General features: G+C 43.7%; 1 protein-coding gene across 1 annotated transcript in view; it reads left to right on the top strand.

The window, feature by feature from the left end:
* Positions 1-1,643: 1,643 nt before the first annotated feature.
* dhx37 (DEAH (Asp-Glu-Ala-His) box polypeptide 37) overlaps positions 1,644-25,576 on the top strand; it is a 40,254-nt gene continuing 16,321 nt past the window's right edge. The window contains exons 1-15 of the mRNA XM_085961697.1: positions 1,644-1,802; positions 4,742-4,870; positions 6,541-6,710; positions 7,652-7,764; positions 8,915-9,287; positions 10,184-10,332; positions 14,847-14,939; positions 16,335-16,431; positions 17,298-17,411; positions 18,327-18,428; positions 18,659-18,773; positions 19,211-19,309; positions 20,666-20,733; positions 24,060-24,201; positions 24,530-24,606. Coding sequence (XP_085817823.1) covers positions 4,759-4,870; positions 6,541-6,710; positions 7,652-7,764; positions 8,915-9,287; positions 10,184-10,332; positions 14,847-14,939; positions 16,335-16,431; positions 17,298-17,411; positions 18,327-18,428; positions 18,659-18,773; positions 19,211-19,309; positions 20,666-20,733; positions 24,060-24,201; positions 24,530-24,606 — 1,824 coding nt within the window. The 5' untranslated portion in view covers positions 1,644-1,802; positions 4,742-4,758. The remainder of the gene's footprint in view (positions 1,803-4,741; positions 4,871-6,540; positions 6,711-7,651; positions 7,765-8,914; positions 9,288-10,183; positions 10,333-14,846; positions 14,940-16,334; positions 16,432-17,297; positions 17,412-18,326; positions 18,429-18,658; positions 18,774-19,210; positions 19,310-20,665; positions 20,734-24,059; positions 24,202-24,529; positions 24,607-25,576) is intronic.

The following is a 25,576-nucleotide window of genomic DNA, read 5'->3' on the forward strand; positions in this document are numbered from 1 at the left end:
CAACGCCGCTCTCCGCGGTCCCCGTGGCAAACTGCAGCTCCTCGCGGCTCCCTGCGCTTCTAATTTCTTTTTCTTTTATTTTAATTACTGTTCCCGTCGTCAGAGCAGACCCTATGGGACACTTCCCTCCCTCTTCTCGGGTCTGTACGCTGCCCGGCTTCGTAGCACCGGCCGCGCCCTGTGTGCTCCACCCTCTCTCTCTCTCTCCTCTTCCCGACAACGCTGCTCGGCCCCGTTGAAAAGCCACCCGATCGAGCTCTAGCCCGCCGCAGCCCAGGAAGGATCAGTGTACTACCTGCCACCAGCCCGATTAGCTGGAACACCATAGACTGGATAACCAAGCCCAGCTCTCGACAGCCTCTCCTGCAAATCTTTGAATTCGATGAATCAGAGGGCGGTTGCCCACGGTCGACGCCCGTTTCTTCTGCTTGTTTTTTTTTTCTTTTTGGATTTCTTCCTTCTGGCTTCGACCTCTAATAACTTCGCTTCAGGGATGGATCCCCGTGAGGTGGTGCAGAACTGTAGGTAAGTTCGGATCTGTTTGTCGCCAATGTAATGTCCGTGTGTAATTGAGACACGGACTGCAGAAGTTGGTTATAACAGGTGTTTACTGAATGGAGACAAAACTGGAACTACTATGCAAAGTTACTACACAGGCTTATATACAGGGGTGGTCACTACTGGTACTGCAGTATACAGGGGCTGCAGAATATAGTTCCTTCTTCAAGGTACATACACTACAGTTTAGAAACCCTATCTCATCTTTCTGGGGACCTGGCACGGAGCAGTCCCGTCCAATAAATTTTTAAGGCGGTTCACGGACTCCCAGGCTGCCTGCCTTTTCTGTGGCCCGGAGGAGTCCATGTTCCACGTTGATGTGGATTGTGAGAGGTTGCAGCCCCTCTTCCACTATTTGAAGGGGCTGCTCCTCTATTTTTGGCTGCATTTCAGTCCCACGCTCCTGATCTTTGGTGGGGGGAGGTCGGGGGGGGGGAAGCAGGCAGGTCGAGGGAACCTCCTCGTAGGACTGCTCCTGGGCTTGGGCCTGGCCAAAGTGGCCATCAACTGGTCCAGGCAGCGGGCGGTCGAGGGGGTCTTTCGGCCCGACTGCCTGCCTCTCTTCCGCGGCCACGTTCGCACCCGGGTGGCCGTGAAGATGGAGCACGCGGTGTCTGCCGGCACGCTCCAGGCCTTCCGCGACCGGTGGGCTCCGCAGGGACTGGAGTGCTTCATCAACCCCAGTAACCAAATTTTAATTTAATTTGTTCATTTTCATTTGTTGCATTTTTAGTTGATCGCACCAAAACAGCATCTCATTTTTCTGCTGAGCACACTGGAGCCCCCTGGTGTCAACTTTGATAGCAGTAACTTCATATCTTAGCGTTATTCCTCCTTTTTCTTTACAGGAGGGCGTTGGAACTGTTAGTTTGTGGGGAGGGAAAGGGGCCGTGTTGACAGACGCCTAGTGACTGAAGTTTGTGGTGGGACAGCAGGGGGCTGATCCCGGCTTTATCTGCAAGGTGTCCATTTTGTTAAATAGCATTTTCTTTAAATAGCACAATCATGCAAAAGCATTTAAGAAGTACTTTCACTAAACACTCTCATGTGGATTTTTTTTGTCGGTGTAAATGATCTCGCTGTTAATCCATGTTTTGCCGGAACTGTTTCTGAGGTACCGGACTCTCGTCGGAATCATTTTGCAAGGTGCCTGCAGGCACTTCCGGTGGGGACTTGTGTGGAAATTGAGAAAGTGAAACACGTTTTAGCGGAGCCTGGAGTGGACGGGCGAACGAGGAAAGGCTGTGAGTTCGCTCTACAACTGGACCGAGTGCAGTTTCTGGTGTTAAATTGACTACGAGTTTCCCTTCATATCCCTCAACTTCGCTCCCATATCATAGAATGGTTACAGCACAGAAGGAGGCCACTCGGCCCGTGCCGGCTCTCTGCAAGAGCACTTCAGCTCGTCCCACTCCCCCTGCCCTGCAAATTGCTTTCCTTCAGATACTTAGCCAACTCACTTTTCAAAGATAAGATTGAGTCTGCTTCCACCACCCTTTCAGGCAGTGCATTCTAAATCTTAACCACTCACTGCATAAAAAAGTTTTTTTCTTACGTCGCCTTTCGTTCTTTTGCCAATCACCTTAAATCTGTGTCCTCCTGGTTCTTGACCCTTCTGCCAATGGGAACAGTTTCTATCTACTCTGTCCAGACCCCTCATGATTTTGAACACCTCTATCAAATCTCCTCTCAATCTTCTCTTCCAAGGAGAACAACCCCAGCTTCTCCAGTCTATCAGAGAGTGAGAGAATAGAATGGCAGCCAACATAAAAGATAATCCAAAAGTCTTCCATAGGCATATAAATAGTAAAAGTGTAGTAAGAGGAGGGCTGGGGCCAATTAGGGACCAAAAAGGAGACTTATGCATGGAGGCAGAGGGTATGGCTGAGGTACTTTGCATCTGTCTTCACCAAGAGGATGCTGCCATAGACATAGTGTGGAGATGCCAGTGTTGGACTGGGGTGAACAAATGTAAGAAGTCACAACACCAGGTTATAGTCCAACAGCTTTATTTGAAATCACAAGCTTTTGGAGCGCTGCTCCTTCGTCAGGTGAAGTGGAGAGACGCATAAAGACACAGCTTATATAGTCAGAGAATAATGTCAGATGTTTACAGGTAATCTTTCTAACTGCCATTTATCACACCTCGGCAGAGAGATAATCACAGCAAACAAAGGTGTGAATGGTGTCCAAACAGGTCAGTCAGGAAAACATTACATCAAAGAACAATGAAGTGGGGTCACAAGGGGTCAAATGTTGCAGATGCTGGGGTCTGTATGAAAAACAAAAAAAAACACACAAAACATTTCTTTTGCTGGAAATCAGAGCAGGTCCGGCTGCATCTGTGTAGAGAGAACAAGCCAACAACGACTTGAGTCTGGATGACCCTACGTCAGGTGGGGTTACATGAACCCAAGATCCCGGTTGAGGCCGTCCTCATGGGTGCGGAACTTGGCTATCAGTTTCTACTCGACGATTTTGCGTTGTCGTGTGTCTCGAAGGCCGCCTTGGAGAATGCTTACCCGAAGATCGGAGACTGAATGTCCTTGACTGCTGAAGTGTTCCCCGACTGGGAGGGAACACTCCTGCCTGGCGATTGTTGCGCGGTGTCTGCATGGTCTCGCCGATGTACCATGCTCCGGGGCATCCTTTCCTGCAACATATGAGGTAGACAACGTTAGCTGAGTCACATGAGTATGTACCGTGTACCTGGTGGGTGGTGTCCTCACATGTGATGACAATAAATGGCAGTTACAAAGATTACCTGTAAACCTCTGACATTATTCTCTGACTATATAAGCTGTGTCTTAATGCATCTCTCCACTTCACCTGACGAAGGAGCAGCGCTCCGAAAGCTTGTGATTTCAAATAAAGCTGTTGGGCCATAGACATAGCGAAGGAGGAGGTAGTGGAGACACTTGATAGGATAAAAATTGATAAAGAGGTATTGGAAAGGCTGACTGTACTTAAAGTAGATAAGTCACCAGGAATGGATGGGATGCATCCTGCGATGCTGAGAGAATTGAGGGTGGAAATTGCGGAGGTACTAACCATAATCTTCCAATCCTCCATAGATACGGGGGTGGTGCCAGAGGACTGGAGAATTGCAAATGTTACACCATTGTTCAAAAAAGGATGTAAAGATAAACCCAGCAACTACAGGCCAGTCAGTTTAACCTCGGTAGTGGGGAAGCTTTTAGAAATAGTAATCAGGGACAAAATTAACAGTCACTTGGACAAGTGTGGATTAATTAAGGAAAGCCAGCACGGATTTGTTAAAGGCAAATCGTGTTTAACCAACTTGATTGAGTTTTTTGATGAAGTAACAGAGGGTTGATGAGGGTAATGCGGTTGACGTATAGATGGATTTCCAAAAGGCGTTCGACAAAGTGCCACATAATAGGCTTGTCAGCAAAGTTGAAGCCCTTGGAATAAAAGGGACAGTGGCAGATTGGATACGAAATTGGCTAAGTGACAGGAAACAGAGTAGTGGTGAACAGTTGTTTTTCAGACAGGGAGGAAGGCATACTGTGGTATTCCCCAGGAGTTGGTTCTAGGACCACTGCTTTTCTTGATCTATATTAATGACTTGGACGTGTGTGTACAGGGCACAATTTCAAAATTTGCAGATGACACAAAACTTGGAAGTATAGTGAGCAGTGAGGGGGAGAGTGATAGACTTCAGGAAGACAGACAGGCTGGTGGAATGGGTGGACACGTGGCAGATGAAATTTAACGCAGAAAAGTGTGGTGATACATTTTGGTAGAAAGAATGAGGCGAGGACATATAAACTAAATGGTACAATCCTAAAGGGGGTGCACGAACAGAGAGACCCGAGGGTATGTGTGTACAAACCGTTGAAGGTGGCAGAGCAGGTTGAGAAAGCAGTTAAAAAGGCTCCTGGGCTTCATAAATAGAGGTATAGAGTACAAATTATGATGAACCTGTATAAACACTGGTTCGGCCCCAACTGTGTCCAATTCTGGGCACCACACTTTAGGAAGGATGTGAAGGCCTTGGAGAGGGTGCAGAAAAGATTTACGAGAATGATTCCAGGAATGAAGGACTCCCTACTTCGCCCTCATATCCCCCTACTTCGCCCCCATATCCCCCTACTTCGCTCCCACCCCCCACTTGTTCCCCCTACTTCAGACATCAGATGTTTATGTTTCTCTGTTACAGGTCGGTAATTTTCAAGAATGGGTAGATTGCGGAAAAGGCACAACTGGAAGGCACGACTTCAGGTGAAGACCGTGGAAAACCCTTCCGAGCAATCCAGCGATGGGGTTAAGGTTGAGATTGAACTGGAAGGTGTGTATGAAATAAGAGTTGGGATTATGCTAAATGTAACATAGAAACATAGAAGATAGGAGCAGGAGTAGGCCATTCGGCCCCTTGAGCCTGCTCCGCCATTCAATGCGATCATGGCTGATCATCCAAACTCAGCACCCTGTCCCTGCTTTCTCCCCATACCCCCCGACCCCCCCAGCCCCAAGCAACACATCCAACTCCTTCTTGAATATATTCAATGAATTGGCCTCTACTGCCTTCCGTGGCAGAGAATTCCACAGGTTCACCACTCCCTGGGCGAAGAAATTCCTCCTCACCCCCGTCCCAAATGGCCCATCCCCAGACTGTGGCCCCTGGTTCTGGACCCCCCCCCCCGACCATCGGGAACATCCCTCCTGCATCCAGTCCGTCCAGCCCCGTCAGAATTCCACAAGTTTCAATGAGATCCCCTCTCACTCTTCCAAACTCCAGCGAGTACAAGCCCAATCGACCCAGTCTCTCCCCATACGTCACTCCTGCCATCCCAGGCATCAGCCTGGTGAATCTTCGCTGAACTCCTTCCATGGCAAGAACATCCTTCCTCAGATAAGGCGACCAAAACTGCACACACTACCCAAGATGTGGTCTCACCAAGGCCCTGCACAATTGCAGCAATCAAATGTAGCCATCAAGTCCCTAACCTTCATCTGAACGTCTTCAATATGATCTGTAGCCAGTGCATAAAAACAATAATGGAATAGCAGAGTTAAATCTCAGTGTGGCCTGCTGCCTCTGAAAAGTAATGTTAGTAGGTTTGATCCTGTTTAGCCCCGTTGCCTAATAGGGTACACAGTATTCGTAATTAAAGTCTGGATCCCACGAACAAACTGAACTGTTGCATTTCAATACTTGTATCACAATCCTTCTAGTAATGGCAATATTGAATGCCCCGGCACCTATTCTAGGACAAACCTAGTACAGGAAACTTTGGTTTATCCGGAGGTTAACTGTCCAGAATGCTCGAGCCACCAGCAAAAATCAGGAGCCGTTTCGTTAGGTTTTTTTTCTTTTCGTTGCTTTTTTTTCACCAGTCAGGCTCTGCAAGGTCTCGCTGAAGCTGTTGCTAAGCTACAGAGACGCTTGCAAGGTACGGCCGACTGTTTAGAAGCAACAGGGTTTGTTGCCAGATACAGAGCTCAAAATCTCCGTATGTTTCAACATTAGCGCTGGTTTGTCCGGCAGTTTTGATGGGACGGCAACAGCTCGGTCCCGTCTGTGCCAGATAGCACAAAGTTTCCTGTATGTCCAGTCTCACTATACTAAAAGTACCAGTGTAGTCTGATATGGTTGGGAGGAGTTACCAAGCCATTGTGTGTTTGGGAGCTGAATTTAATATAAAGAAAGCGGAAAAAACAAGCAGATGCTCGAATATTCTTTGTAACTCTTGGTTAGGGCTTTAATCATTTGAAGATAACTTTGTGAACATAGAGTTGTTATGTAATGACTGCTAGAAAGATTAGCCGGAACAATCACATGGCACATCTCTATTCAAATAATAAAATAACATTTCCATGCACATTGATATCTGTGAATGACAAAAGATATGTGTTGTAATTTGTTTTTGTATGCAAATAACCTCGCGTTGTTCTGTGTCTCCATTACTGACTTGCTGTTGGACAAATTTGAATGAAGTTTTAAAACCACTGTTGCAGATGGAGTTATACTAAAAGGAGTCGATGAGAGTAATGCACTGGTTCTGCCAGCAAAAAGGGCAAAAAGAAAACAGGTGACCGAAGATGCTAGAAAATCGAAGCAACCTCTGAGCAAGAAGCAGAGGAAACAGCTGGAGAAAATACTGGAGCAGAAAGAAAAGAAAGCTCAGGTTAACTATGACGTTCACTAATAAACACTGGTGTATATAGGCAAAGTCCCGTTTAAATAAGGGTGTTTTAACATGGATATCACTTTAAATTTGCATATTTTTGATTTTTGAAGGTAGATGGTTTAAAATAAATAAGGGGATGCAATTCCAGGGACCCTGCTCCGCTGCCGGAATAGAGAAGGAGCGGGACACCCAGCAGCCATGGACACCAATCCTGCCGCAAATCCTGGGAATGGGGTCATTAGCACGTTCAGAATGGGTACATCATGCCTGTAAAGGTACATCAGTGGCACAGAGCTGCTCCACTATTGGTACCTGGAGGCCCTTTCTGGGCTAAGAAAAGAGTGGCCCCATGGCAGCTATGCCTCTGGTACAGTAAGGTCATCGATTCCCTCCACATTAACTATCTTCTCCCAAGGTCTGGGGTGTCAGCAGGATTCATACCAGCTCTTGTCAGCTAGTTTGAGCTCTGCTGAGGCCTTTTAAGGGCGATATTCTTGGGGCAGCCCAAGTGCTCTCCTTGGCATGGCCCCTTGACTTGGAGGCAGGTGGAAGATCTGCCCACGGCCCCAACCCCCACCTCCCCTGCCGGGGGCTGGCAAATTACTGGAAATGCTCCCCAGTTGTGTCTTGGCTCAGACTGGAATTACATAGAAATTCTGCCTTCAAATTCTATGTAAATAAGCTCTGATCTAACTGTCTAAATTTGTAGGTTTTTCTAAATGATAGAATGTTTGTGTTTATAATAAAACACTTAACTCAAAAGTAACATTAAAAAGACCTCTTGTTGATAGTAACAAGTGGTGCCCAGGGTTCTTTTTCTCCCAAGGCATTGATACAGAGTTCCAAAAGTAATAAGATTTTACCTGTCTTGCTTAACAAAAGTACCTATTTTCTGTGGCCGAAAAACATTCAAACTTTTGTTCCATTTTCCGTCACAGAGAAAAGATATTCTGAGTAAATTGGCAGAATGCCAGGTCTCCGAGTCCGAGATGAAGCTTTTCTACACCACCTCAAAAATGGGCACCGGAGAACGCTTGTACCAGACTAAACTGTATGTCATTTTCTTATCTTACAAGAGAATTATTTGGTGAATTAACGTTCCATGGTTAGAAAGTGCACTGAATGCTTTACATTCACCTCGAGTGCACTATGGAAAGATTCTGGTTGCTGTAAAGCTGGAGATTGTTGTTCATGCACTATAATCAGCTTGATATAGAATATATTTCAGTTTCAAAAAACAATTTTGTATTTATTTTTAATTTGTAAATGTAAGTTACAACCTGTGGTCAAACTTGTGTTAGAATTTCCTGGTGCATTTTTGAATTGTGGTTCAGAGAATTATTTCAATTTCAATTTCATTTGTCACATAACCAAATACAACAAGTGAAATCCAGTCAGTGAAATGCTTTTTCCTCCCCCTTGCATCACTCAATGCTATTTACTACCCACACTCCATTTGTACTTTTGTGTCATTGAAGATCAACATTCGTGTCTGCTGTGATTGTAACAATTTTATTCTAAGAATTAAAGTGGGAAAAGTGGAGATCCAAACACATGAGAGCTGGAAAAATGCAGTTTTACTGAAGAAAGAATATTTCAGTTTTTATTTCCCCTTGAACTATTTTTTGGCCCAGAGAACTAATCTATAGGAACTAACAAATCGATGTCGACCCTGCAGCATGTAAATAGGATACCATATATTCAGTTGCTGATCACTACGTTCCATGCATGAAGGATGCCTGTATAACTCGGTGACAGTAGTTTATCAGTTTTACACTCCTTTACTCATGGAAAAGCATTGTATTACAGGAGACTTTGGTTTATCCGGAGGTTATATGTCCGGAATACTCGATCCAACGGCAAAAATCAGGAGCCGTTTTCTATAAGTTTTTTTAGTTCTCGTTGCTTTTTTTTCCCCAGTCAGGCACTGCAAGGTCTGTAGCTATAGCAACAGCTTCAGCTAGAGACGCTTGCAGCTGCAGCCGACTGTTTTGAAGCTGCAACAGGGTTTGTTGATTCACACGGAGCTTTTCAGTTCCGTATCTCTCAACATTAACGCTGGTATGTCTGGCACTTTTGATGGTACGGCACCAGCTCGGTCCCGTCAGTGCCGGATATCAGAAAGTTTCCTGTAATTGGCTTGAAACTCAGTATTCTCTTTTTGATTTGATATAAAGGTTTGGCACCTTTTTATATTTTAGGTCTGAACGGGAGGTTGACAGTGAGTGCAGAATCAGTAGTGTTAGTGGGGCCAATAGGAAAAGACACAGAAGAAACTCTGAGGTTGTGGAGAAAGCACCAGAGTCTGAGACCAGCACATCCTCCGACAGTTCAGATGAGGAAGAACAAGCGGACGATGCAGAAAAGCTGGGAAGTGACAGCGCACGGTCAAGTGCAGAAGAGAAGCATGTCAACAGTGAACAAAATCAGAACTCTTCAAACAATGCAGAGGCAGCGACTAAGAAACCATCAGCATTGGTGCCTGTTAATGAGAAAGCCAGTCAAAACCTGATGCAGCAGCCTTCCTCAGAGCCTGCCATTTTCATTCCAGTGGACAGGAGCCCAAAGATTCAGGTGCTCAATTGTGGTAAACTGTAAAATATGTTATTTTCATTTAGAATTTAACTTCACTCCCTTTTTGGTGTTAGTAATTAATATTGACGACATCAGTGTTGGTAAAATGAAATTCTTGTACTATAGTCATTCCCCTATGATCAATACCATACTGTGGTGGGTAGAAACCATGTCATGCTGCCATCTTGTGTACATGCATGTTGCAGGCTGGTTGTTATATACATACCATAGTGACTGAACTGATATGAGAGCAGGATAAACTCGACTTGTTACGGAGGAGATGGTATTTTCTTTTAGTTTCCCCAATGAGTACGACACCGGTATAAATAATATTTGACTACAGTACAAAAGGTATGCTGAACAGATCAAAATGGATCAGAAGGTTGTTTGTTTTTTTTAATGGCGTCTGTCCTTATCCTGGTGTTAAGTATTTCCACAATAGTTTCTAGCCCTTATTGCTGCTCGTATGAAATGGAACTGTTGGAAGTAAAATGTTTGGAAAAGAGGGATTTTAAGTAGGATGTTGTTTGCAGTTGGTGACCTCATTAATAACCATTTTAACTGTTTCTATGCCACGTGCATAGCTAGATTTGAATAAAAATCTCCTGAACTAAGCAGTCTGTCCTGAAGCATTTGGCTCCAAATTACAAAGCTGCAAGTTTGTCCTTCGAGTTTTTGTCAATCAGTGAGTTTCAGCAACTCTTGATAGAGGCCACCTCAGTTGGGTCATCTGTGGAAAGGGATACAATGGGGGGGGAAAAGCCCACTTATTAAAAATCTTTCAGCAGACTCATTCCTACACCTGTTTACGTTAATCTACAAGTGTTTTAATTAGCAATTTAAAATTGTGTTAGTGAACCATCTTGAAAGGAGATGTTTTCTGATTGTTCTTCCAGGAAGCTCGTCTGCAGTTACCAATTCTAGCAGAAGAGCAGGTTGTCATGGAGGCCATTAAACATAACCCTATAATGGTTGTGTGCGGTGAGACAGGCAGTGGTAAAACAACACAAGTGCCTCAGTTTCTCTACGAAGCTGGATATGCCAGGTATAATGCACTTTATGCTCAAAAATGGAGCAGCTAGATGCTAATATATGTATAAAATGTATTCAATGTTTCTGAAGATAAACATTTAGCAACAAAGTATTTGTTAATGAAGTGTTTTTCCCATTTTGAATACTGATGGAAAATGTTTTGTTCCTGTACAGTCATCTACTTTTACTCTACAATGCCCATACAGTAGAAATAGCTTTTTATTTGCAGATTTAGTTGGGTGTCTGTACCCTGAATACAAATTACAGCATTCAACACAGGAGTTTGCCTGTATATGCTGGAATGGATGAGATTGTATTACCCATTCGACCGTGTCAGCTGTATGAAGTATTCTTTCAGATAAAGGGAGCTCCAAGATATTTTTATGTAAAGGAATTCTTGAGGCGCATGATTAGTTGGATTGGTGCGTTACTCCTCGTACAATTTACCATCATGCAACAAGACGTCATATTTTGGTCAGCTTATGACTGGGTATCAATAAACCAGCTCTCTTGTCCATATTTCCGTTTTTAATATGGACTGGGCTGTTCTGCCTTTAATTCAAAAAAACCTCGAGTTATTATTGTTAAGTCTGTGAATTATTTAGTTAATTAAAACAGACTAATGAGTAACAATAAAAACAGGTCTTTACTGGTTGGAGGTAGGGACTATACGTAGGTCTTTACTTCATGCCCACAGGTGGGAACTGAGGGGAGATCAGTACCCACAGTACTATTTATACCCCTATGGCCAGGAGTGGTACTGCGTATCACTACGCCCAACAAGTAGTGCAGTCCTGTCCATAGGTTCAAAGTAGCACACATATTACATACACAACATTCCTCCCTTCCTAGCTTTACAGTCATCTCCCCATTTAACATAACGTAATAACATATATACATATATAACTTCAGGTTTACATAACAGAATAACATAGATACATAGATAACTTCATGTCAAAACAGATCACAGATTCAGTCTCTGCGGAAAACAGTTCACAGATTCAATCTCTGTGGTGGAGTCGGTTCACGTTGCTGGAGTGACTCATTCAATAGTCCTTCCATGGATTTAACAGTTTGAACTTCCGAACTGAATTGGCTCCGTTCGGAGGGACCACGTGTGTGATCTGGTAGAGGTAATAATGGTTCAGATGGGTTATCTTCTGTTTCGACTTTTCCTTTTCTGCTTCTTGGAGACTCTCTGGGCTCCACTGTCAGCTGCCAGCTGCATGCGCAGTTCCTCCTTCTCTCCCTCCTTTTTCCGTAGTAGAGCCACCTTCTCCCGATGTTCCGTAGACTTTCGGTGCTCCTCCATGATTTCTGTATGATGGGAGTCGAAGTTACAAGTTGGGCAGGACAGGACATAGTAATATTCGGTGTCGTCCTGATCTAGGCCAGCGAGAGGGTCTTCTATTTCCTCCATACCCAGCTGGGCGTTAGCCAGCTTTTGTTCCAAGTCCAGACATCTTTCCTGAAGAGACTTCTTCATGCGTACCTCTTCATCCAGCTTTTTCTGGGCTTTCAGCAAGTCGTTTACTAATGACCTCATTTGAGATTTTACTACTTCAACTTCTTTTGGAGATTGATTGATCGGACTATTCAATCCCTCTACCGGAGCAGCTGTTTCAGCGGTCTGTTGTTCTACGTTGACGTGAGTCAGCGTACTTTTGGCATCCAAGGGCTGCTCTGTTGCAGTCATCTCAGTCTGTGTTGCCACCTCAGCTCTTCCAATAACCTTTGAGAGCTCCGAACCCCTTTCGTTTGAATATTGAAGTTCGTGTTCAAGTTTTTCCCATTTCAGAGTCCTGTCCTTCAGCATATGCAGGAGTTGGCTGACCGTTAACTCCTCTGACATCAGACGTTTTGTGTGCTCCTGCTCCATTTTCTCCATCAGCTGCTTCTGTTGTCTTTCCAGATTCTCCAACTCTATATCAAAGAACTCTTTCGTTGCATTCAACTCTTGCTCACAACGGCGAAGCATTTGTTCTAATTGCTGTTGTAGTTTGAAATGGAGTTGAGTTCGAGCCCGGTGTCCCTCAGAAATGGGCACATCAGTAGACTTGCCAGACTCAGAATCCACAGTTAAACTATGTTGTTGTTGCTCAGTGGAATTCTGTGCTGAAACTTTGTCTTTTGCACCTGAGTTGGGCTTACCATCATCCGTTCCAGAGTCTGGGCCGACTATCTTCACCGAGTTCTCACTCGTTATTGTTTGTAGGAAATGCCAGTCCATATTCATTTTCCTAATCCACTCCCGTCCTAGTAGTGGAGAACCTCCTTCAGATATCACATATAAGTCCATTATTTGACTGTCTTCGCCCTTGTGGACCACGACAACCTCTATTTTCCCGATGGGGTACACTCTTTGCCCCGTGTATGTTTTCAATATAATCCCCGTATCCTGTAGGGGAATATGTTGGAATAACTTTCCGTAATCTTTCTTATTTATGACCGTCAATGCCGATCCAGTGTCCAATTCCAGTTTTACTTGGACTCCTTCTATCTGAAGAGTGACCCAAATTGTCTGGAGGTCTGCACCCTTACCAGCGTTGAGTACTCTTAAGCTAGCCAGTTCATTACAGCTTAAGCTAGCCAGTTCATTACTGCTAGCGTCTGAATCGGACTCCTGTTCGGTCACCTTGTGTACCTTTGCGTATTTTCCTTGCGGTGACTTCTTGTTGCTGGTCTTCTTCCCTGACCTGCATACTCTAGCTATATGTCCAAGCCTACCACAAGTTCTACATTCTTGGTTTTTAAACCAACACTGGTTCTGATCATGCGTTGTCTTTCCACAACGATAACATTTGCCAGAACTCACACCCAATTTGTGTGCACTGAGCTCCGGTGACCGTAGCTGCATTACTGCCGTGCCTCTCGCTGCGGCTTCGTGTGCTGCTGCCATAGTGACCGCCTTCTCAAGCGTCAGCTCATTCTCCTCGAGCAGTCGCTTTTGTGTATCCTGTTTAAATAAACCACACACAAATTTGTCTCGTAGTGCATCTGTCAGTCCCGTTCCAAACTGGCAATATTTCGCTAATTTACGCAATTCCAGCAAATATTCAGCATTGCTTTCATGCTGTAGCTGCCTTCTGTCGTAAAATTTAAATCGTTCCGCTAGCATCAGCGGCGTGGGGTTTAGATGATCTTTCAGGACAGTAACAATCTCATCGAACGTCTTATCCGCCGGTTCATCTGGTGATAACAGGTGTTTCAATTGCCCGTATGTCTTCGCACCCATTAAATTTAATAATGTTAGAGCTTTATCTTGGTCATGAATTTTATTGGCCTTACAATAATTTTTTACTCTTTCAACATATATGGCCCAATCTTCGAGGTCACTATCAAAGGTGCTAATATTCCCGTGTTTAGGCATTGTAGATTTGCAATTTCTCAGATTTTATTTTGTTTACTTGTTATCAAAGATGGCGGCTTCCCGCTCTTGCCGTCGTCCTCCGCCCACAAAATGGCGGTTTTCCCGCGCTTGGCGGTCTTCACCCGTCCCCCGACGCCGTCTCCCTTCAGCCCCCGAGTGCGGCCCTTATCTTCGCCGCGATCGATAGCCCGCGCTGTGCACCGCGGCTCTCGCACCTTGAGCTTCTGCAGCCGCCGCGCCTTTCAGTCCGAGTGCGGCCCTTATCTTTGGTCCCGATCGCTGGCCCGCGCTGCGCCTCGCACTTGAAGCGGCTCCCGGCCTCTGGCTCACCCGCTCGCGCGGCTCTTGCTCGCTCCCTCCCGGGCTCTGGCTTACCCGCTCGCGCGTTTCACCGCGGCTCTTATCAGGGATTGCGATCGCCCTTATTTTCTCCAACTTCCCCAGCCCTGTCTTTGCAGCCAACACTGCACGGCTTACCCCACCACCTAGGTTGAACAAGGAAACTGCAGAAAGACTTCTGTCAGTCGCTGGAAGCTGTCAGGATGTTTGCTGCACTCCAGTGCTCAGTCGCTGATGGAGGCTTCAGAGTCCTAAAGCCTGTCGCTTCTAGTGGGGTGGTGATGTTTGAAACCTTTCTTCAACTGCCGCAGGGTAAGAACCTGACTCGTCGCCAGTGTTAAGTCTGTGAATTATTTAGTTAATTAAAACAGACTAATGAGTAACAATAAAAACAGGTCTTTACTGGTTGGAGGTAGGGACTATACGTAGGTCTTTACTTCATGCCCACAGGCGGGAACTGAGGGGAGATCAGTACCCACAGTACTATTTATACCCCTATGGCCAGGAGTGGTACTGCGTATCACTACGCCCAACAAGTAGTGCAGTCCTGTCCATAGGTTCAAAGTAGCACACATATTACATACACAACAATTATTACCCATGATGATTATGTTCTGGAGTCCAAACAACCCGGCCCCCTCCCCCCTAGGAGATGAGATCCCACTCCATGATGCAGATTTTGTGCTTCCAGAGTGTTTAATTATTGAATTCAATCCACGCTTATCCTCAATTATTGCTTAGAAAAACATTATCTAAAGTGTGAAACTATTTGACGCTAAGCATCAGGCTGTAAACATCTCTCTGGTTATTGTGCACAGTGGTGACGGAATCATTGGCATTACAGAGCCCAGGAGGGTAGCAGCTATAAGCATGTCCCAGCGAGTTGCGAAAGAAATGAATCTTTCAGACAGGTAAAAATGTTTCTTTCCTTAATGTGAACAGAAATGTGCTGAACTACTAGTACTTAAAAACATAATGGGGGGGGGGGGTCAACTAGTCCAGTGATGTTCAAGTTTTTGTCTTATTGGACCACATATGTGCATACGAAGGGATGTTCGAGACATATAAAGTTTAAATCCATGCTTGCATTAATTTGGATATATCTAATGGAATGCTGGCCTTTATATCTACAGGACTAGAATACAAGGGGGTAGAAGTTATGCTACAGCTATACAATGCCCTGGTTAGACCACACCTGGAATACTGTGAGCAGTTCTGGGCCCCACACCGTAGGAAGGATATATTGGCCTTGGAGGGAGTGCAGCGTAGGTTTACCAGAATGATACCTGGACTTCAAGGGTTAAATTATGAGGAGAGATTACACAAATTAGGGTTGTATTCCCTGGAATTTAGACGGTTAAGGGGTGATTTGATCGACGCTTTCAAGATATTAAGGAGAAGAGATAGGGTAGATAGAGATAAACTATTTCTGCTGGAAGGGAGTCTAGGACTACGGGGCATAGTCTAAAAATTAGAGCCAGCCCTTTCAGGAGTGACGTTAGGAAACACTTTGACACACAAAGGGTGGTAGAAGTTTGGAACTCTCTTCTGCAAACAGCAGTTGATGCTCGATCAATTGTTAATTTTAAATCTGAGATTAATAGATTTCTGTTAACCAAAGGTATTAAGGGATATGGGCCAAAGGTGGGTATATGGCGTTAAGTCACAGATCTCATTGAATGGCAGAACAGGCTCGAGGGGCTAAATGGCCTACTCCTGTTCCTATGTTCCTATCTCAAATAGCTGATACTAACAAATCTTGCTGTTCTGATTTGGAATTTATCCATCAATGAGGCAACAGTACCAAAAAACAATCCTTTTGCAAGCCTTCAGACCCACAATGTTCAAACTAAACAAGCCAGCGTATATGGCTTTAGAGCCCTAATCTATAACTAGACATGACTATAAAATAGTATCAAGATACCAATCATTTATCCCCATTGTAATCATGTAGTATTTAAACAATCCTGCAGGTAGAATTGCTTATCAAAGGGTACATTTTAGTTATTTTTAAAACTGGAAATCCGAATTATATTCTCTGCAGCAATCGCATGCGCCTCTTGGGGGTAGGCGCAGACCATGTCCCAGGCCTTTGCTAGGTTCAGTCTCGTGCCAATTGCTAAGTCGTATGCAAGAGTGCTGTAGGTATGACTAAGCTAGTTTTTGTTTCAGTTTTTTCCCCATCAGTTTTGTCTTTACCTGATATGCGCGCACGCGCATTTTTCAGGAAGGGTCATCTGATGACAATTGGCTGATATTGTTGGGTAGTGTAGCAATACTGAATATTTAACTTGTTGCTTTTGTAGGGTGGTTTCATATCAAATACGATATGAAGGAAATACAACTGAAGACACAAAAATAAAGTTTATGACAGATGGTGTACTTCTAAAAGAAGTACAGAGGGTGAGTTGAATTTCTTTACCTAGTGTATGTTGAGTGAGAAAAGCAATTGATTGCTGAAGACTGATTACATTTTAAGAACTATTTTTCATAATGTTTTCTCTGCAACTACTACTTAAGCATTGCTAAATTTAATACAGCAGGATGAATTCAGGAAGCATGTCAGAGGTGCATCTGTTAGAGCATGTAATCCTAGTTGTCTGTGGTCGACTACCCTGTCTGTACAAAACCTCGGGTTCATTTATGGGTTAGACTGCAGACCAAGAGCCATTGATGCATCGTTAGAAGTTGTTCACCTTCATGTTGTTGTGATGTGAAGAAAATTGTGGATCACAGTTTTAAAAAAAACAAATTGATAAACGTAGCCATGCATAATGCAATTAAGTTACACTCCTTGTAGGTTTTTAGTATTTTGCTAAAGTTTGCAAAAGTACAGTGCACTCAGTAATGCCTAATTAAGAGCCCTTGAGAAATGTGTCTGAAAAGGCATTCTGAGTTACACAACTGTGCTCCATTAATATGATACTCCAGTGATATACTACACTCTAGGGTTGTACTGCAAGCTGTAGGTGTAAGAGTATGTAAACAGCTAAGTGAACTTGTGGACCAGCACATCATAAACTGCCTAGATTTCGATAATGTGCTAATAATTGGCTGATTTTCGGTCTCACCATATTATGTTACTTGGCACCTAAATGGTGAAGGTGTACTGTATATACTAATGATTTTAGTTGAATAAGGAACTTGTTGTACACAGTCAAGTTAAGACTGAGCTTTTGGTATTCATCAGTTTTTTGCCCTTCCTGTGTTCATGTTGGCCTCCGTTCTAGCTAGAAATTGTTTTGTGAAAAATATTTTGAATCTTCCAGGATTTTTTGCTCACAAAATACAAAGTGATTGTTATAGATGAAGCTCATGAGCGGAGTGTGTATACAGACATCCTGATTGGCCTGCTATCTCGCATTGTTCCTCTTCGAGAGAAGGTAAAAAGAATTTCTGTCTGTTATTAGTCTTTTATTTAGATGTGGTTAAATGCAACATGCCAACAGTGACATTTTCAATTCACCAGACTTCCCAAATAAAACAACAGAGCAGTTGAGATAGTTCAAGGATAGTCCGCATTCCATTTATTTAATGATTTATTTATCTGTGGAATAATGAAGAGCCATTGAGTTGGCCACAACTTATGCAAGAACAAGAGGGAGTGCCACCATGCTGCACCATATAATGGTGTGACGTGGCTGGCGTTTACCATTCTTACTGCTCTCCCCATTGCATGTTACCAATCTCAACCATGCTATAACAGAGAGGTAGAAAGCAAATACCAGGCACTTCCCTACATGGATGGAGGTACAATTACCCCAAGTTGTCCTCCCAAACCATAACAGCCTTTGGCAAAGAGCTGGGAGTAAATCACTTGTTCCTCTGACGTTGCAAAGCTGCAAAAGTGGAGAGATGTAAATACCTCTTTTTAATGTAAAATCCCTCCCTCACCTTTGATAAGTGTAGCCATGTGGCAGGAGGGTGAGGAGTCTACTGGTGATTAAAGATAATAGATATTGTATATGTTAATATTTTGGTTAAAAAATTACAGAAAAGTATTCTGCATGTGCTGACATTAGAATATATAGTTTACGTTAAACATTAATTTCCGAGAATAGTGTTGAGGTACCTTGTATGCTTTATAATAGGTTAAAATATTTTAAGGTCTAGCCTTTGAAGAAACTTTACCAAACAAAGTTGTAGCAGATGGAATCCGTTCAACTCTGATTTTCATATTGGCTTTATCAACATAATACAGTCATGTTAACTTGCCAAGTGGTTACTAGGTACTTGTAATCCTTTGTCCCTGCACTTATGGAACGAGTCCTAGTAAATATTTTGCTTGTTCCCAACAGAAAGGACAGCCAATGAAGCTGATTATTATGTCTGCCACTCTACGTGTGGAGGATTTCACAGAAAACAAGAGACTCTTTCCAACTCCTCCCCCTGTCGTTAAGGTAACCTCATCATGTTAATGTACAGCAGAAACATTCACACTGGATATGTCACTTTATGATATATGTTGTAAGAAAATATTATAGTAACTACTCTCAGATTTTATTGCACACTTGAGGGGTTTACTTCCAACTGCTCATAATCTATATTGCCATTTTGTTGTAAAGAAAAAAAGCACTTTCATACCGAGTACAATGGGATAATCTAATAGTTCCTCTGATAATTCTTTAAGGTGGATGCCAGACAGTTTTCTGTCACTGTTCACTTTAACAAGCGGACTCCACTTGATGACTACACAGGAGAGGCTTTTAGGAAAGTTGGCAAAATCCATCGGATGTTACCTCCAGGTAAGAAAATTACCATAATTACCCTTCTTTCCTTTCACGCGTTACTGTTTTCCTTTGTATTTTAATTCCATCTTGGTGTTTGAAATTTGTTTTTTCGAGGATAGCTGAAATTCTCCACATCTTGGGCCATTTGTATGCAAATTGTGCTCAATATGCCGACATCCAAATAAATACATAGATTTGCCATTTAAAACACTTTTTTTTAATAAAAGTTGATTTGGTCACTCAGTGGTGTACACATTGCCTTAGTCATTTATAAAAATATCCTATTCTATTAACACTTTGCACAGGATTTGGCCCTGATATTGTTTGGACTTTTTCCAAATAGGACCAAATTTCTATTGTTTTTAAAAAAAAAGTTATATCTTGTTGCTTAAACATTTAGATGCATTCTTATGGAGTTTAATTTTGATTTGTGATTATTTATTTCCCTATAGGAGGTATCTTAGTGTTTCTGACAGGACAGGCTGAGGTGCATTCTATGTGCAGGAGGTTGAGAAGAGCCTTTCCCTACAGGCCTAACAGCACTGTAAAAGGTAAAAGTTTTATGCTGCAGAGCTCTATCAAATATCTGCTTTTAAATGCCATTGCATAATTTTTGTCAAATGTGTACAAATCAAGTACAGGAAACTTTCTGGTATCCGGCACGGACGGGACCGACCTGGTGCTGGTCCATCAACAATGCCGGATAACAGAACGCTATAGTAAAAAATACAGAGCTCTGTAAAGCGACAAACCCTACAACAGCTTCAAAACAATCGGCACAAGTTGCAAGCGTCTCTGTAGCTTAGCAACAGCTTCAGCTACACGCTTGCACAGCCACAAATGGAGAAAAAAAGTAACTAAAAGTAAAAAAAAGTTATCTGAACCGACTCCTGAATTTTGCCGGTGGATAGAGCGTTCCGGTTATTTAGTGGCCGGTTAATCGAAAGTTTCCTGTATTGGCTTGAGATTGGCTGACTGTGTGTTGAAGACCATTCTTGAAGGAGCCTTCCTTCATAACCATTTAATTGAGATGTGTCAATGTGAGCACATCTATTAGCTATTGGGCAATATTCTCTGGGTAGCATAAAATCTAGATCCGGCGTTGCTGTAAATGGATGACACCTTTTAACATGTGGAATGTCATCAGCCTAATTATATGCTACTCTCTGATGTTGGTGTATATCTAATTACTTCAAAGCTTAAGTTTATCTGACCAGAAAAGAATATGCTGAAAACTGTTTGTTCCTGTTGGTTTCCAGAGGTGGGTGGGGGAGGAGAGAGATAACAAAATCCTAAATGTGTTCGTAGAGGACATGTTCACGATTTTGCTACAAATAATAAATTAAGGAAATATTCCACAAAAATGTAAAACAGATGGGCTGCATCTCATTGTCAAAAATGTCAGTGGTGTCCCAGTTTGGACCACTCCTTATCAAATCGTGGTACTCTCCCTGTTATGGGGACTTTGCCAAATTCTAATCAGTAGATCTTACGATCTGCATCAAAACCCTATGATTTCAATTTGCAAAGACCTCAACCTCCTTTCCTAAAATGTTTCCGAAAAGGTACCCTCTCTGTCAGAGGATACACTTTTTTGATTGTACAAAATAGTACCTTGTGTTGGGGAGCAGCCCTAAGTTTTTGACTTTTCATAAAGCTTTTGGAAAGTGCTTGTGATCATTGGCTAGGCTAGATTCTGAAATGATGATATGTAAACTCAAAAGACGATGAATGGTCACATTGGTGCTGGAATTTGGAGTATGAAAACAGTCACCAATGAAGCATGAGTGGTCTGCTCCAGAGTCTAATGACGATGGAAGTTGGACATGAGAATTGTTACAGCTAAACAGTAGAGTCACAGTCTTTCTTTCATGCTGTTGTTGTTTTTTCCCCCCTCCAAATTATAGAAGCTGATGCTGCCACAGATGATTCAGTTGAAGTGATCAAGAAGTTTAAAAAGGCCAAACCTAAATCTGTATGTGTTCTGGTATTTTTATTCTATACATTAAATACAGTATTATGATGTTCAGACTTGCAGACTGTGTATCCTCTTGTAACCACCAGTAAATTCAACTCATTATCCTGATCGCAAGGATATGACAACAGAGACTGCCCTGTTGAAGCCGTGTCTATATTGCAGAATTAATTTGGGAAGCAAGTACCTGAGGATCTTGGTGCTGTGGAATTGCACTGTTTATTTAAAACCCCACAGGAAAAGTGGTCCAACCGTAGCTAACAAGAGAAGTTAAAGATAGTATTAGATCAAAGGAAGAGGCTAATAATGTTGCCAAAAAAAGTAGAAAGCCTGAGGATTTTAGAATTCAGCAAAGGAGGACCAAGGAATTGATAAAGAAAGGGAAAATAGAATATTTTATAGCATGGATTGAGGATTGGTTAATGGACAGAAAACAGTAGGAATAAACGGGTTATTTTCGGGTTGGCAGGCTGTAACTAGTGGGGTACTGCAAGGATCAGTGCTTGGGCCTCATTTATTCACAAATCTATATTAATGATTTGGATGAGGGGACCAAATGTAATATATCCAAGTTTGCTGATGATACAAAGCTAGGTGGGAATGTAAGTTGTGAGGAGGATACAAAGAGGCTTCAAAGGGATATACACAGGCTAAGTGAGTGGGCAAGAACATGGCAAATGGAATATAATGTGTAAAAATGTGAAGTTAACCACTTTGGTGGGAAAAATAGAAAAGCAGAGTATTTTTTAAATGGTGAGAGATTGAGAAATGTTGGTGTTCAGAGGGACCTGGATGTCCTTGTACACGAATCACTGAAAGTTAACATGCAGGTACAGCAAGCAATTAAGAAAGCAAATGGTATGTTGGGCTTTATTACAAGAGGATTTGAGTATAAGAGTAAAGGGGCTGAAAATTCAGTAGGGTTAGCGCCCCATTTGAGGCGCTAGAGGGCCTCGCGCCGGAGTTACGGCCGGTTTGTAAATTCAGTGGGGCCCTGCCATCGGCGTTAGACCGGTTGCGCTGCGCCGGCACCGATGACGTCATCGGTGTGCGCAGCGTCCCGGTTGCCGTGGTGACGGGCCCCAACGCCAAAATTGAGTTGCGGCCGCCTCGCCCGTGGCAGCCGCAACTAACGATGTTTCAGCAGAGTCCTACGCGAGTTAGCGCCGGCGCATTAAGGTCGCGCGGCGGCCGGCCGCTTTCCCGCCGGCCGCCTGCCCGCACCTCCCTCCCCGGACTCCTCCACCCCCTGCCCCCCCCCCGCGGAACAGATGCGTCTGGCCTGCGAGCCCGGCACTTCTCCGAGGTGCCGGGCTCATTTTTTTCAAGATTTCAACGGCCAGCGGGCGGGTGCAGGCAGCTCCTCCTTAACTGAAGGAGGAGGCCTGCACTTCCCCAGCCTGCCGCACCGCATCGGGTGCCGCAGCGCCGGAATTGCGCCGCAATGCGGCAGTCAGCGCCCATTTCGAGGCGCTGACACCCTCCTGTAGCGCCGGCAGCCGTTTGGGCGCGACGCTACTGAATTTTTGGCGCGCGCAGGGGGACTTAGCACCGGCGCTAAATTTCCGGCGCTAAAGCCCTGGCGCGGCGCCAACTGAATTTCTAGGCCAAGATGTCTTACTGCAATTATATAGGGCCCTGGTGAGACCACACCTGGAGTATTGTGTACAGTTTTGGTCTTACCTAAGGAAGGATATACTTGCCATAGAGGGAGTGCAACGAAGGTTCACCAGACTGGTTCCTGGGATGGGGGGGATTGTCCTATGAGGAGAGATTGAGTAGACTGGGTGTATATTCTCTAGTGTTTAGAAGAATGAGAGGTGATCTCATTGAAACATACAAAATTCTTACAGGGCTTGGCAGGGTAGATGCAGGGAGGGGAGTCTAGAACCAGTGGTCACAGTCTCAGAATAAGGGGTCGGCCATTTAGGACTGAGATGAGGAGAAACCTCTTCACTCAGAGGGTAGTGAATCTTTGGAATTTTCTACCCCAGAGGGCTGTGGAGGCTCAGTCGTTGAGTATATTCAAGACAGAGATCGATAGATGTTTGAATATTAAGGGAATCAAGGGATATGGGGCTAGTGCAGGAAAGTGGAGTTGAGTGGAAGATCAGCCATGCTCTTATTGAATGGCAGAGCAGGCTCGAGGGGCCGAATGGCCTACTCTTGCTCCTATTTCTTATGTCCTTGCTGTTTTTAGACAGCAGTTCATCCCTGCTGTGGTTGCTGTGACTGCCCAATAAAGAAGCACAGATTGAGCCATTCAGCTCGGCGGCAGCTCAAAAACACACATGCCCATCCTCATCAGCACCGTTTTCATTGCCTTCGGGGAGAGTTCTGCCTCTGCAGACACCTGCAGGAGGAATGATCCTCCAGAAGCAGCACCTTATTTTATCTTACTGCACTTTAAACATTCCTTTTTTTTTCTCTCATTTAAGTTTTCCTTTTCATGGCAAACTTGGCAGTGTTGGTTAGAGCTGTTTAAAATTTTTAGTGTCCTAGCTGGTTCTTGCCTTGTGCTGGGAGGCAACTAGAAGGATCCAATTCTTTCTTCTGCACAAGATGCTCAATTTGAGTGCTTGGTGGGAAAGCAGCAACACCAGAAACGAGTGCACCAAGTCAAGAATTGGGTCAGCAATTTTTTTTGCAGTTCTATATTCTGAACCTCCGAATCAGTTTGAATTGCAAGACTAATTTCAGTCTCGCTATCAGTTCATGATTCTAACGGTATTTTGCAATTTGCAATGCAAGCAGCATACTATTCCACGAGTGTCCACGCTTTCTGTCTTTGTGTACCACTAGGTGCGTACCTTGACGCCTCGCGGGGCCACATAAAGTTGAAATTAATTTTCCAATAATTTGTATGTATCTTGAACTGCAGATACACACAGATGTTGGTGCTCTGCTTTAGGATTTAGCCATCAATAAGATAACCGCTCTAAGAACAGGCTGCCAGGCCTTCAGAATTCAAACAGAACACAACAGCGAGCAAGAAGTATAAGTAAAAATAGAACTGTGTCTGGTCTTCGTGGACTGACGCCACCCACAGGCTGTAGTTTTGACACTCACTGCTTAGTAACTCCAGTTTCTTTGTTTTGGGTGTCTCCGTGCTTCTATCCAATTACTGCACAAGATAGTGTAACTTCTTCCAAGTTTTGGCATCATTTCCATCCCTGTGGTTGGCTACCAGGTTGATTTGGGTCCCTCTGACAGCTTTGGCCTTCCTGGGATCTGGCGGTGACCTGAGGTGATTGGCAGTCTTGTGTTCTTCAGCACTGTCGCTGTAATAACCTGTGCTAACTTTTGCTTTTTATTTCTTTCTGCAGAATTTGCCAAAGATTAACCTTGATAATTACTCTGCAATGCCAGTGGATGAGGGTGATGAAGATCGAGAGGCAGGAATTGATGACGATGAAGTTGGCTCTGATCTTGATCTGGATTTGGGAGATGGCGATCCTTCTGAAGAAGGTACATGGCTCATGGACTTTTCCCTCCCCCCCCCCTCCCTCCACCCCACCATCACACACTGGAAGAATGTTACTGTTTTGTAGAATGGAAAATTAGACCAACCCAAACTTGGATAACATCACCGTGTTTATAATCGGATTAAAATCCTGTTTTAGTGAATGCACTGGACATTGTATGGTTGTGATTCTGAGATTATAATTTTTGAATTGTTCAAAGGGCATAAAATTGGGATTTAAAAGCACAAGAACATATGAAGCCGTTTTTCTTTAGAAGTATGTGGTCATTATAAAATCAACCTTTTGATTTATCCATTTTTTTGTGTACACAGTTGAGAAGTCCGATCCTTCTATTCCACTTTACGTTCTTCCACTTTATTCATTGCTGGCGGCAGAAAAACAAGCGAAGGTGAGCTTCCTCTTCCCTGATCCGAGGTTTAAATGATGAAATACGGAGTGTTAGAAAAGCACATGTATGCACAAATTTTGCAGCCATTTTGACTTACTACGGTATATTTGCATAGGACAGACAATGTTGATCCCGTGCAGCATTAATTATGAAAGTTTTGAAAACTGTAGTATCTGTAGAGGAACTTCAATTAAAATCTGGAATGTTGGCCACTTTTTGACTGATTTCATACACTCCTCACTAACTGAACTGAAAAATCATGTAGCATTTTGGCTGGACTTCTAAGTTTACAATTTAAGTTTTTTTTGTGGAAAATGTATGTGTCCCATAGTGCTTGGTTTGAAACCAGTCCGGGCAGTCATTTCCAATATTAGACTAGTCCAAGGAACCCAGGTGCTCCCCTTTTAAGCTGAGCATTAGGATGTTTGCCACGTTCCTCCTCTAGCTAACATTGAGTTCTGTATAGTTTTATATACATTCTGACTGGGAGCGGTCAGTTTATTTGTAAACTCGACCCTGTGCGGTTCTGCTGGGCTTTCTGCAAACCAACAGCAAATTTGATGAGGGTAGTGTGACAGTTTATAACTGTCTAATTGTTGCTTGTTGTCTATACTCTGTTGTGTAGGTTGCTGTAGATTTCAACAAGCCAGCATCATGCTTTTTGAAATAAACAATACTGAAGGTTTGAGACTAGCCCAGTGGTTTTCAAGCTTTTCTATATGGGGGACCTGCTGCAAGAATTGACGCACATCCCGGGAAGCCCCTGCCCTAATTTCTGAAAGGCAGTGTCAGCTAATCAAAGTAAAATAGGGCTTTAATTGCAGAAAACATTTTTATTAGCGTATGGCAACAGGAATAAAGTGCTACAAAGTCAATAAACACAGAATTTGCAAGACAATGGGCCAGAAATTTGGGTCCCCACGGGTGAGTACGCACTGGGTACTCGCGCATAGGGCCAACGAAAGTGCCG

This window comes from Somniosus microcephalus, chromosome 19 (assembly GCF_052327205.1).
Source record: "Somniosus microcephalus isolate GS21.2 chromosome 19, FLI_Smic_1.0, whole genome shotgun sequence".
NCBI classification, from domain to species: domain Eukaryota; kingdom Metazoa; phylum Chordata; class Chondrichthyes; order Squaliformes; family Somniosidae; genus Somniosus; species Somniosus microcephalus.